The following is a 13,732-nucleotide window of genomic DNA, read 5'->3' as shown; positions in this document are numbered from 1 at the left end:
TTTTCTGAGTGTGAAAATATTAGATGAAAGAACGAACAGAAACAGCCAACATTTCTCAGTAATTTGTGTACTGCGTGGAAGATCAATCCATTAATATAATCCAACTGTAATCAGCATGGCGAACTATAATGAATCCTTTGGAGCTGTCTTCCTCAAAGTCCCTTTGAAACCAGTAAGTTTTCATTAAAGGGAATGCAAGTGTGGAGCACTGCTCATTTGACCATAACAGTGAACTCAGAGGGAGTTGCTCTGGCTGGGGAATAGTGACATTGGAAAAAAAACCTACGTCATAGTTTGCTACGAGGACAAAAGGGGGAAGGCAATATATACTGTCTGAAGCTTCTTGAAGGAAAGGTGAAATATCCATACTTCTGAATAAATAAAACAACCCCTTTCATCTCAAGCTATTTTTGTGGTAAAATTCCACTGCTAAAAGGGTGCATTCCCATCCATGGAAGAAAATACACTGGGTAGAGTTCTAGCAGCTTTATTTTAGGAATGAAACTGCCTACCAAAGGAAAAATACCCTGGAAATAAGCAACCAAGGGGAAACATCCCTTTTAACAAATTGTTAAAGAACCATTGAATTTGTTAATACTTTGAAGCTGCAACCCTATACATACGTATGCAAAGGGATTTATTTCTGAGTAGAACTGTATAGCAGGTGCTGAATTGTACAAGAAATCTAGCTCTATTTTTTCTTCTTCTGATTTAATGATACTATACCTAGAAAGTGTGTTTCAAGGCCCAGGCAGAATCTGGCACGGAGTAAGAAATCCTTATCAGCAGCAATCCTTAGCAGTCTAGTGGTTTACACAAATCCACATTTGATTACCCAACATTAAATAATGCACAGAATAGAGTAAATATACTAAAGGAAACACCTGCAGAAATGATTTACAAAACCAGTTTGAAAGAAAAGTTATTTGAGAAAGAATTAACTCAGAGGCAGAATAAAAGCTTGTGGTCACTCCTTCCTACAATTTGCTTGGTTCTCAGCAAAATGGGTGGGTGTGGGTGGGTGTGAGTGAGGTCTGTTTTTACACTAGCTATTGGATCCATAAAGCAACTTGTGCAAGTGGAAAAACATTTCTGCTCTGATATCAACACAAATAGCATCAGCAGCCACACCATTCTGAAGGATCATGCAATTCCAGAAGCGGATCAGAAGTAGGAGATAAGGAGAAGAAGCGGTGGAAGAGGACTGGAAGAAGTTTAAGAACTATCTGCAGAAACACTGTAAAGTGTACGAATGCTAAAATGATGTTGGATATGAAATAATATGGTATCAGTGGTACAGTGTTAAAAAATATGTAAAAAAATGTAATAGAAAAAGGGTGGAAAAATAAGGTTATATTATGTCAAAGTAAACAATATGTTAAAGGTGTTTAATTATAAGGAGGAAAGATTGGAGACATAATAGAAGTGATTACAATAACCAGAAATGAGTTTTGAAGAAGGGTAAGGATTTGCTGTATCTGATTGGACAAAGAGGAATACAAAAAAGGGAGGCGTGAGGAGGTCAAGAAAGAAAGTTTTGTAAACATGAATCTGAAAACTGGAGTTTTTGTTTTTAATTTTTTCTTTTCTTTTTACTTTTTTATGTGGTGTACTGTTTTTGCTGTTTTGTGTTATTTTGATGTTTCCTTTGTTTTTGGAAAAATAAATAAATATATTTTTAAAAAAAACAGAAGTAGGAGATAAGAATAGGATTGAGTTGGATTGTTTACAGTTTAGCAACCAGCAGAGGGAGTACAAAAGTCTAAATTATACTTATTTGTTTAAACTGGTATTTTGAAATAAACATAAGAATGTTTTGTACACAATGTACAAAAGTATGGAGAGCGTTCTAAGAAAAAATGCTGTTTTGGGGGGGGAGAAGAACTAGGAAAAGTGTGCGTGCAGGGACTATTAGCAGATTATATGCCTTATCTACAATCCAGCATACATTAAAAGTCCTATTAAGCCTGGTTTAATGCAATATTTTCCAGAAGTCATATTGAAATCAGTGGGACTTACACCCATGTAAGCGTGAATAGGATTGAAACACCAGAAAATTCACAATTCCAACATTTCAATAGGATTTTGAACAAATTTCTGTGCACAGAACTGTAGTCTTTGTTTTTGTTTTAATAACCATGCATGAACAATTTTGAAGCATCTGGAAGTCAAAGTGAATATTTCCCCAAATAAATGAAGATTGCAAGCACTATGTCACTGTTAATAAAACAGAAACAGTTTTCCGAACATGTACAGAAAAGTGACACCCTTTAATTTTTAATAAATAAATTTAATTATCTGTGTGCTATTATTTGCTCTAAATACTTTGCAAGTTATTTGCCGATACGTCTTTATTTTTTATTACTCAGACTCTTAAGCATCATGAGCAGAGTATGGCTTGTGGAACGGTGACATCCAACATTCTCCTTCCTGTTGCAGTTCCCTGTGACCCCTGAAAGGCTGCAACATTTGAGGAGGGGGCAGGAGGACAAGGAATCAGCAGAAATCAGACAAACACTAGATTGAATCTAAGTGACATGTTGCACCACTTTTTTCTCATATGTCAGTATGCAAAGGTAAAATCTGCCAGGCACTGCAACAGAGCAGTTTGCCATTAGGAGTCGTCCCTGGGAAGGGTTGGATCAGGAGCCTCCACCCCCCACCTGCACTTTGGGGGTCCTGAACATGGTTGGGCTTAAAACTGTGAACAGGGCATGGATGTGCACACAAGTCCTACCCCTCTCTCCAGGAATATGGGTTCCATTTGAGACCACCTTGTATTTACCATGGATTATAAGTAATGGTTTCTAAGTGGATTCAACTGAACAGGCTTAGAAATCTATTTGCAACCAAAAACCTGATAAGGCAAAGTTTCAGTTAGAAACACATGATGGTCTAAAATGAATCCTGTAGACCTTGGAGTGGGTGCACGCCCATATGCCACGGTCCTGACACCAGTTTTAAGCCCACCTGTGCTCAGGCAAATACCTAAGCAGGACTAGTGTGATTTGCCTTAGGCCCCAGAGTCCCCAGGGACAGCCCTGTTTGCACTGCTAGATAAGAAAACAGCAGCACCTTGAAATACTGAAACAGCATGGAGTCAATACCAGGGTGGACTTCTTCTGCACACGCCCTAAATTAAAAATGAATAAAACAAGTGAAACACTCTTTCTGTCTTTGTAAATGCCGACCTTATTTAAAAAGCAAGATCATTATTAAATCATATGGGAAGAGTTAAATGGCATTTAATTCCCGGGGGGAAAGCCATCTTTTGAAAATTAGTGTGCTTCAACATCCATGCAGTTATGCTTGACAATAATCCAGTTCCTAAGATTCCCATAAATGTTTCATAAAGAAATGACTTCTATGTGTCAAATTTAACTCTATTGTTTTAGCAACATTTAAAGGAGCATGTGCCAATCACACAGAAATGTTTATGGAACTCGCTTGAAATCTTTTAATGTTATTGTAAATACAGTCAAATTTGCCTTAATTTAACAGTACTTTAGGGACACAGGTGGCGCTGTGGGTTAAACTACAGAGCCTAGGGCTTGCTGATCAGAAGGTTGGCGGTTCAAATCCCCACGACGGGGTGAGCTCCCGTTGCTCAGTCCCTGCTCCTGCCAACCTAGCAGTTCGAAAGCACGTCAAAGTGCAAGTAGATAAATAGGTACCGCTCTGGCGGGAAGGTAAACGGCGTTTCCGTGCGCTGCTCTGGTTCGCCAAAAGCGGCATGCTGGCTACATGACCTGGAAGCTGTAAACCAGCACCCTCGGCCAGTAAAGCGAGATGAGCGCCGCAACCCCAGAGTCGGCCACGACTGGACCTAATGGTCAGGGGTCCCTTTACCTTTACTTTACTTAACAGTACTTTATATTATGCAAGTTTTAACTCAGAGATTTAATTTTCAGCAGAAGAATGGAAACTGGGCATTTTACTTAGACCACCTGGACAGCAAAATAACTCAAGAAGCAAGTTGTGTGATAAGCAATGGTTAGTTGCTAACAAGCCAAATTTAGGACCGCAATACCTGAAGGACTGCCTCTCCCGATCCTGAACTCTGTCTTCATCATATGAGGCCCTTCTTTGTGCACCTCCACATGAGTTCTAGAGGGTGGCAACACGATAATGGACCTTCTCCTTAGTGCCCCCCCCCCCATTTGTGGAATGCTCTTCCCAGGGAGGTTTGCTTGGTATCTTCTTTTTTTAGGCACCAGGCAAAAACATTCCTCTTCAACCAGGCCTCTGGCTTATTAATATTCTATAGCTCAGAGGTTTTCAACTTTTTTGAGTCCACAGCTCCCTTGACCACTTGTCCATCCATTCCCAACAGCAAGGTCTGGTGGACTGCCTGCTTGCTTACTCTGAGGCTGCCAAAGCTCCTGGCAACCAGCACACCCTGGCCAGCCCCAGAGGCATAATTTGTCTGTGGAGCTTGCAGCCAGGGCTGCTGCAACAAACGGCTGTGCAAGCCTTTGGGAGGCAGAGACACGAGAGGGCATCAGAGCACCGCAGGAAAGAGGGATAGAGGCCAGTGTTGCCCGCGGCACCCTGACCATCTTTCAAGGCACCCAAGGGTGCCACGGCACAGTGGTTGAAAACCACTGCTATGGCCTTTTAAATGTATCTGTGGAAAGGGGGGTTATTGTTTTACTGTTTGGATTTACTTATTTACTTCTTTTTATCCTGTATTTTATTCTGTGAACCACCCTGAGATCTTATGATGAAGAGTGGTATATAAAGCTAATAAATAAATAAATAAATAAATAAATAAATAAAAACAACAATAGGACTCACTGCAGCTTGTCCACATAGCATTAAACTATGGTTAAACATTATGTGAGAACCCTGTCTGTAGAGCATTTAGTATCAGCAGTTCCAAATGCACTGCCCACAGGAAACAGAGAAATTTTCAAAACAGTGACTCTGTTGGGAAAACAACCATCAATAGTTTGCTCAGCATGGCACAACAGAAGTAAAACTGTGCAACAACATCTTAAAATGTTGCAATTTTAAGAGCATAGCTACATCACTCATTTTCACATGCTCTGTCACTGAAAGTAATGTATCTTGATCACTAAACTAACCCTCACCACTTTACCGAAACAAATTAGAGCTGTCTAAGGAAGATATGTTTACCTTAAAGTCAATATAAAAAAGCAGGGAGGTATGGTAGTGGTCAGGTTAAGGGAAAATATCTATTTAAATACAAGCAAAGGATATTGTGGGAAAGTTGGGATCTCTTTAACCAGACTGTCTTTCAGAAGAAGAAATCAGGAAATGGGATGTTTCCAACATTACAAAAAACTATAATCTCAAAGAGGCATCTGAAGATTCTGCTCAGTTTTTATGAAAAGCACCAAATTATTTGATGTGTGCATGTGAAAAGGGGTACACTGGTAAAATTGTGTCTACGCATTTGTTTCTTTCATTTCTAGCCCACCCTACAGCTGAGCTCCTGGGATTCACAACCGATCTAAAATGAAATAAAACAATCAGAAAAACACATCCAACAATGCAAAAACAACAGTGGCAGAAGACAGTTATTCAACTTAAAATGTATTGCTACAATCTCCACGCTTCTCTGGACGGTGGTGCATTCCAGGGGCCCAGACCTCACCCAGACTTAGTCTATTTTGGAAGGAAGTCAGTTGAGGTGTGTGGTGTTCTATAACATTTGAGTTTATCTGCAAGTAAACAGGGACACATGTAGAGGTAGACCTTAAACACTCCAACAGACAACCCACCCACGTGCTTACAGAGCCCAAACCTCAAATATCTGCCTCTTCCTCTGTATACCACTTGAAAACATCAGGCTGTCCCATATGTACAGACATCTTTAGCTGATGGGGACACAGGGGAAACATATGAATGTAAGGAAAATGCAAATTATCAACATATATAATCCAGAAATCTCCCTAACAAAACTGCTAAAAGAGTCTCCAGCTACATTTCTGGTTCCACGTATCTTCTCCTGTCCAAATCCCCCAGTCTCACAACATTAATCAGCATTTTGTTATTTAAAGAATGACAAGTATTATTGTTATTTTTATGCATCTAGATATTACATAATGACTTAGTATTAGAATAAGTGGAGGCAAACTGCAACTAAATAAACTGTAATAGATTATTTCAAGATGTTTTGTTACTGATGCCTAACACTTGAAGCTTATAGCTAAAATCTATCCTGTTAACAGATGTTGGACATGTAAAAGACGGTGTGGATTACATGCATGTATGCCGGAGATGAGATATGTAGAATGTGAAAAGTTATTCTGTACTATTAAATTCCATCCAAGTATTGGGATATCTCAACCAAATCATATTCCTTTAGTTATTAAGAGCAACCAAGATGTTGTCAGCTATGAAATGGCAACCTGATAAAATTCTCACTGAAAGAAAATGATTCAGCAACTTTCAGATTTGGTAAAGTTAAAAGATGGACATCGAACATGATTCCCCAGTTGGTAAAGTGAAATAAATGTTTAAGTTGGAATTATTTTACACTTTTTCACTGCTAATAAATGACTAGAATCAATTATCTATTTTACTTATAAAGATTTTGCAAAAGGGTTTAAATATTATTTTACCTATTTAAAGTGATCTATTACACATTTAACATAAATCTATAAGCACAGAATTAAAGGAACATAATTCTATATAAAGAAGTTAATTTGAATACAGTGAATGTATTTATAATGTTAACGTTTGCTATTACATGAAGCATTAAAAAAAGAAATGTAGTAAGAGACACAGTGTAGATACAGTGTAGAAAATATACCAATGGTTGCAGAGTTATCACAACCCCCACAAGTAAGCAAATACTTGGAAGCAAAAAGGAAAGGTTCAAATTAGCCAGAATGCCTTGTGACCCAGCACAAGTTATTGTGCTGAATCCCTACAAAGCTGTGGGGTAGGAGAGACTGAAGCAGGGAGGCCAAATTTTTCCTTTACTCACATTTCTCCCAACTTCTTCCCCTTTCTAACAGGTTTTTCTCCTGTGGTGGGTAACATCCAATCCTCTCGTAGGAGGAAAATAGCTTTAAGAAGCAGTTGAAGGAAACATGGGAGAAAGGGTTATTCACACATAAACTTGCATCCGGAATAACCCAATCTTGAAAGTCCAGTATGGCCCTGAAACTCATTTCAAGTTACACATTCCTTTTAACCCTCATGCAAACCATCTCCAAGGTGGTGAAGGGAGGTGGGAAAGCAAGAAGTGGTGGCTATTCGTGGCTTTCCAGCCAAATGCATGTGGAACCCTTCATAACCTTGTTAATTCATCTATTTTGTCACACCATGTACTCTTCTTCCCTCAAAACTGCCTATGATTTTAATCACAAGTCCCCACTCCACCGCCCATCACATTTTATGGTAGCTCTACTGTCATGCTTTTTCCCAAAAAACTTTTTTAAAAAAATATGCAACTATTTGCAACCCTTCCAGTGTGTTCCACACTCAAAGAGCCTGAGAGGGCAGAAGCAAACTAATAATCCCATTTACATTTTCCCTAAAGCGGTCAGCAAACACTTGTACAGATTTCCCAATTACAAATAAATCAACATTAAAATGGGAAGTTTGTAAGGGAAGTTGTGTTCCATATAAACTTTGGGAGATCTATCTAAATAGCCATCTAGTCACTATAAATAAATGGGGGATACGTTATGGGTCCAATAATGAAGATGAACTATCAACATATTCACAATGAGATGATCATTCAACAGATCACGCACCTGTGCTGTATTAATGTGAAGCAATGACAACCCCCGAATTCTGTTTTCACCACAATTACCAATATACTTTTAAATCAGGTTGCCATAGAAATAGAAACTATACACTACCCCAATTACTCGAGAATGAAGATTTATTATGTGTTAAATGGTAGAACACAATTTTTTATATATATGCCTCTGCTAGTATGTGGCAGGTTAATATTATTCCATGTTCATCCATTTTTCATTTGTTAACTTCCAAGACCTACGACTGTCCTAAGTCCTAGTAAATCTTGGTCACTTGACAAGACTATTCCACATCATTTATCTACTTCGGGTTCCATGCCATTCAAGTGGCATTCAAGCATTAAAAGAAGTGTAGTGATGGGACCTATAGAAGAGCCTTTTTAGTGGTGGCTCCACATCTGTGGAATGACCACCCCACTGAGGTGCATTTCAGCCCAACTATGATGTTTCTTTCAGGTGCCAAGCAAACACCCACCTTTTTAGTGGCTGGTGGGTTAAACAATTCTTATGGTGTTTTTAAATATGCTATTCATGTAATTATGCAAATTACTATCATGTTTTTGCTTATTGTTTTAGAGTACGTTATTTTTTGTAAACTGACCTGTGGCTATTTTTGGCAAAGGACACTGTGGAAATAGCTTTAAAAATAAATAATTTACCACCACATCACAAATGTGTTCAATTCTACTGAAATGTGAATCAGAGAACAAAGGGGGAAAGTGAATGCAAGAGAAAGTAACAAATGATTGTTTCTTTTTTCATTATTCCTTCCGTAAGCAACTATTCTCTGGCATTTGTGCTCTGGTGTGCTTTCCTTTCTTCTTGTAAAGTTTCCAACAAGAAAAATCCTGAAATCTATTGTGCTGCTTTCAGCACGCCCTAGTAAAGACTGTACTGCTTGCCACAGCGTTAATAAGCAAACTTGCTCTGAAACAGGACATCCCATGTTTAAAGCATCTTCAACTGAGGGCTATGCAGTCTTGAACAGCAAGTATCCAAGGAAGACGATTTCACTTTCTTGAAGGAAGATTTCACTTTCCTGAAACAAGCGTCCTCCCTCGCTAATCCATTTACAGTGAGCACACTGCTTCTGGTGGTGGTTTGATCTCACTCTACCTTCCTGGAATTTAAACCCATTTGTGTCTCGCACCATCTTCTGACGAGCAATTGTTCCTCCTCCCTTTGTTACCCCATTCCACATCAATAGATAGGTACCACCCTCGCATCGCAGGGGCAGCAGTGCTTTATTTCTAAAAAGAGCGGCGCCTGAGACCAAGTTTCCCTGGAAGCACAACCGCCCCCCGTCTCTTTTACACACAAACACACATACGGGGGGGGGGGGCACTCCCGCATCCAGACCCCCTCGCCCTCGCCCTTCAAAGCAATCAGCCGGAGAACAAAACGCGAAGCCACCTACTTGCGCTCAGGAAACACTCGGTAAACCGCCTAAAACAGCTGCCCGAAGAAGATCCATCTTCCATTTCTGGCCCTAACAAGAGCTCGGCGGAGAACGGGGAGAAAGTGGAGACGGCGCTTCTTTGTTGCTGCCGCTGCCTGCAAGCCCGGCTCCTGCCTCTGGGGCCGTCGCCGCGGGCGGCCACTCTTCTTCTTCTTCCTCCTCCTCCTCCTCCTCCTCCTGTAGCTACCCGATTACAGGACCACAAGCGAGAAAAAGCCGGGCAAAGAAGCGAGGAGCCGGGAGGCGAGCGCTGCTGCCGATGACGACGCTGCCCGGCGGCGCCTTCTTGGGAGCTGGGAGCAGAAGGGAAAAGGGGAGGCAGAGCCGCCACCGCCACCGCCTCCTGCTTCCGCCGCTGCCGGGGAAGGCAATCAAGGCAGCTGCTGCTGCTGCTGCTCCAACATCTCCTGCCGACGCCGTGCTTGCTTTCCCCTCTCCTTCCCTCCCGCGGGGACTGGGGAGGTGGAAGGGAGGCGAGGAGGGGAGGGGAAGAACGGAGGTGGTGGCAAGGAGGGGAAGGAAGGAGAAGGGGAGGGAACGGAGGGGACTGGAGGAGCTGCTGCTGCTGCTGCTGGGTTGGAGAAGAGGCTGCAGGAGCCTGTCCCCGCGGCTCCCGCGGCTCCTTGCGAGGATGCGAGTGCGGCCGCCGGCAGCCCGGTCCCTTCCCGGGGGAGGAAGCCCCCCGCCGCCTCCGCCCCTCTCCTGACCGAGGGAGTGGAGCAGGCTAGGATTGGAGCCCGGGTTTTCCCCTCCCGCCCCTGCAGCCGGGGGGGGGGCTGGGGGCGGGCTAAGCGCGCTTTCTCCGGGTTGGCCGTCGAGCTCCGTTCCTGCTCTTTCCGCGCGAGTTTGAGGCAGGACTTTTGCCGAGAGTCACACGGCGGGGCGGCGGGGAGGGAAGCAGAGGCAGGCGAAGGGGCCGGTTCGGTTGCTGCTGCTGCTCCTGCTGCTCCTCCGCCCCTTTCCCTGCACGCGAAGGGTGGCCGGCCGCCTTCCTTGGGTTTAGGATCCCCTGTCAAGAATCATCTTAATATCTTGCTTTTTCCCCTTTGAGGAGAACGAGGAGTCTTCTGGCGACCCCCACCCCTCAAACCTTGGCGTTAAAGCGCGCGCGCGCAAACACACACAATCCACCCCTTTCCTCTGGTTCTTTCTCAGCAACGCAAACATTTCTTTCTGTCTGTAAAAAAAGGCAGAGCGAGGAGCGTGGAAAAAAAATAGTTCACTGCAGTGCTGCTTCCAATTTCCAACCCCGGCTCTGAGCCGCCAGAAAAACCGCCCACTGGCGGAGCCTGGTGCCTCAGAGCCGCCTCCCTGCTCTCCTCCCCGCCGCGAAGCCAAGGCAAGCAGCGGACTGGCCGCCTGAAGAAAGCGCGGGAAGCGAAGGGATTTGCCCCTCAGCCGCCTCTGCGCCCTTTCAGCACTTCCAAGTTCACAAACACCCAGAGTTCCCCTTCACGGGCTTGAAGAGCGTATTAAGCAGAGCCCGGGTGGGTCTGAGCCAAAGGCCCGGCACATCCCCCCGGGAAGCCCACGAGCGTAAGCGCAGGAGCGCTCTCTTGCTCGCCTTTGTGTCACGCTTTGACTTCAGCGCTCAGTTTCTAAAAAGACATAAGCTCGGTGTCCAGTTTGGGAAGGGAAGGGGCTTCCAGCGAGCTCCCAAGGACAACTTCGGGCTGTGAGGGGCGGAAAGCACTCTGCACGTCCCCAAAGGCATTCAGGCTGAGGTTGCCTTCGTGCGCACACTATCTTGGCGGGAAGCCGCCTTGAACCAAACTGGCTTCTGAGGCAAACGTGCTGCACTGGTGAGGGGCGCGCTTTTCGCCCTGAAGAGAGTCTGGCGCCGAACTTGCCGCCTGCGACGAGAAACAAGGCCACGCGCTGAAGGCACCTGCGCTCCTTCCCGTTTCCCAACTTGGGAACACGTGTCTGGCTCGCTGCTCGGGGCTGAGGGGGTCCCAGAGGCGGCCACGCGCCCTGCCCACAACGTGACTGCGAGGGAAGAAGGGGGCTGGCCCAGCCAGCGTCCTTCTTCCTCACCCGAGCGCTCAGTCTCTCGGGGCGCAGCCCGCCTCACGGCAGGTGCGCTTGTCCAGGGGGAGCCGCTCGCCACGCAATTCTGGCTTCGCTGCCTGGGCTGGCAACTGTATGTTTCGTTCGCGCGCCAAAGCTCCCGTTTCAGCAGCAACGGGAGAGGCAAGGGGACTGAAAAGCCTGGCTCCCGCTCCCTTCCTTCTTCCTCCGGCTCTCTCGCCCAGAGGGGCGCTAGGAGAGGGAGGGCTACCCTGGAAGGGCGCGGGTGGGACGCAGACGGCCATTACCTGGCAAGCCGCCAATCTGCGCGGGCGGCTCCTCTCTGAGGGAGCCCACGGCTCCCCGTAAAAACGTTCGCCGACTCTTTTGCGGAGCGGTGCTTTAAAAGGAGGCTCGTCGGGGGCAAACCAATCGCGAAGCCGATCGCGTTCGCAGAAGTCAACGGTGCCCGAAGTTAAGGCGGCTCCTTAACGGCAAGAACCTCGCCCACAAACGGTGCCAAAGCCTGTGGCAAAGGAAGAGAGGCACCGATCTTCACGTGGTACCGGTTTACCTCCCCCATTCCTTTGATGAGAACAGTTGCCCCATTTCCTCATCCCAATGATCACTTAGTTTCTGTGAAGAAGAAGAAGAAGAAGAAGAAGAAGAAGAAGAAACAATAATACAATTTGGTATTCATTAAAACTGTGGTCCGATCTTAGTTGTAAGGTTTCATCTATTTGATTTCTGGATCCTTACTGGTATATACGGACAAAAGAGACATTTTGAAATGAAAAAAGGACAGCGTTCTATAAATGACTGGAAGATAACTGTTAGAATTCTTTTTTATCTGTTATGGTACACTCAAAGCAAATGAACCTGATTTCAGTCCTGAAGTTTTCCTTACTGAGGGGCGGGGGGGGGGGTGGATCTGTTATTGCATTAGGTTGCCTTTGCGTTATATGTCTGCAACCGTTTTGAAAACGAGATATTTCATCTGTTTTTTCATTCAGTAATTGGTGCTCTATTTAAAATTGTGCAGTGGGCACTGGCACTCAGTAGAAATACACACAGGGTCTCGTTGGAAAGCCTTTCCATTTATTTTCCTTATTCAGTCAGCTGTGATAAAGAACGGGAGGCTACCCAAACTTACCAAGAGGGCAGTTTTTTGTCTCCATAATCGTTTGTCATGTTGGTAAATAGCATCATTTAACATGCCTCCTGGAATCTAATGCTGGCATTAGTAAAACAGTGCAGACGTGGTTATTTACAAATGTTTATAAAACAGAGAGCTTGCATGTCACTTATTCACATGCACAGGTATCTCCTATACATTATTTGAATAATTTGAAGAAACTAAAATGATTGGATGACTTTAAAAATGGTATGCAGTTCTTTGTCTTAAAATCTTATTGTCTCCTCCTGACACATATCTACCTGAAATCTGCAAAATTGTTTGCTTCTTTTTCCTACTTTTTTCCAAAGAATAATTGAATTGATCAGATTTACAACATACGGTAACTGCTATGACTTATGTATACCCTGATCAAAATAGTGTCTTCAGCTACACATTCCAGGAAAACTATCAAGTACTGTATCCAGTTCAAACTAAATGTATAATTTGCTCAGTTTATTTGTTTAACTGTGTTACATTTTCAAACACTAGATGTGCAAAACATATTTGTAGCTGGAAATAACAGTTCTGCATACTTCAGTATTCCTCTAAGTACTAAGAATAAGGCATTCATTATTATCCAGCATTACAACTAAATAATTTTGCTCATTTCTTGAGAATGCACACTCTTTCCATTACATGTTTTTGTCAATTATTCAATTATTGAAATCAAATTGTCAAAGGAGATGGGAGAAAAATAATAGAGCTATGGATATTACCGTATTCATAAGGTGTTGGTTTACTTATATATTTAGGAATTTAAGAAGAAGAAACAACAAAGTCCAACATTGGTTTTATTGTGATTTTACATAACTTTGCCATTCCTAAAATTTGCCTTCAGTCAAAACATTTTAAAATTGTAATTTCCATTGCCTAATAAGCTAAAACATTCATTTGAATACTACAACATCTTGCACAGATTACATTTGCTTTGTAGATGAGTTACAGCCTGATACTAATTTTACTAGCACTTCTGAGTGTGCTTCAGATGGCAGCCTTAACTTTACAGCTTACTTCTGCAGATGCAATTGACTTATGTGCTGTGTTTTTAATTGTAATGTTAGTGATCCTTTAATTTCTTATTTTGTATTTAATTATATTAAAATTTGCATTCCATAGAATACAAATTGTAATGCAATAAAATACAATATGGGAAACAAAAGAAACAATAAAAATAAATATCAACAGGAATATTTGATATGGATATGCCACAGAATACCTGGAGCTTGCAGACCACAGGTTGGGTACCCCTGCCATGGAAAGCTGGTTCAGGAAAACAAATCTGTTATGTAAGAATGTGCCAGTTATATGAACTTTACACAATCATTTTAAGATAAAGTAATTTTTAGC

At 43.1% G+C, this 13,732-nt stretch overlaps 1 protein-coding gene across 1 annotated transcript in view; it reads right to left on the bottom strand.

Annotated features, from left to right (window-relative positions):
* LOC307213782 (cAMP and cAMP-inhibited cGMP 3',5'-cyclic phosphodiesterase 10A-like) overlaps positions 1-9,455 on the bottom strand; it is a 117,402-nt gene extending 107,947 nt beyond the window's left edge. Inside the window, exon 1 of the mRNA XM_079971964.1 lies at positions 9,157-9,455. Within this exon, the coding sequence (XP_079828090.1) occupies positions 9,157-9,220 (64 nt within the window). The 5' untranslated portion in view covers positions 9,221-9,455. The remainder of the gene's footprint in view (positions 1-9,156) is intronic.
* Positions 9,456-13,732: the final 4,277 nt, after the last annotated feature.

The sequence above is a fragment of the Podarcis cretensis genome (genome assembly GCF_951804945.1).
Source record: "Podarcis cretensis genome assembly, chromosome: 3".
In the NCBI taxonomy this organism is placed as follows: domain Eukaryota; kingdom Metazoa; phylum Chordata; class Lepidosauria; order Squamata; family Lacertidae; genus Podarcis; species Podarcis cretensis.
Note: the sequence above shows the minus strand (reverse complement) of the source record. Positions and strands in the feature narration are given on the sequence as shown.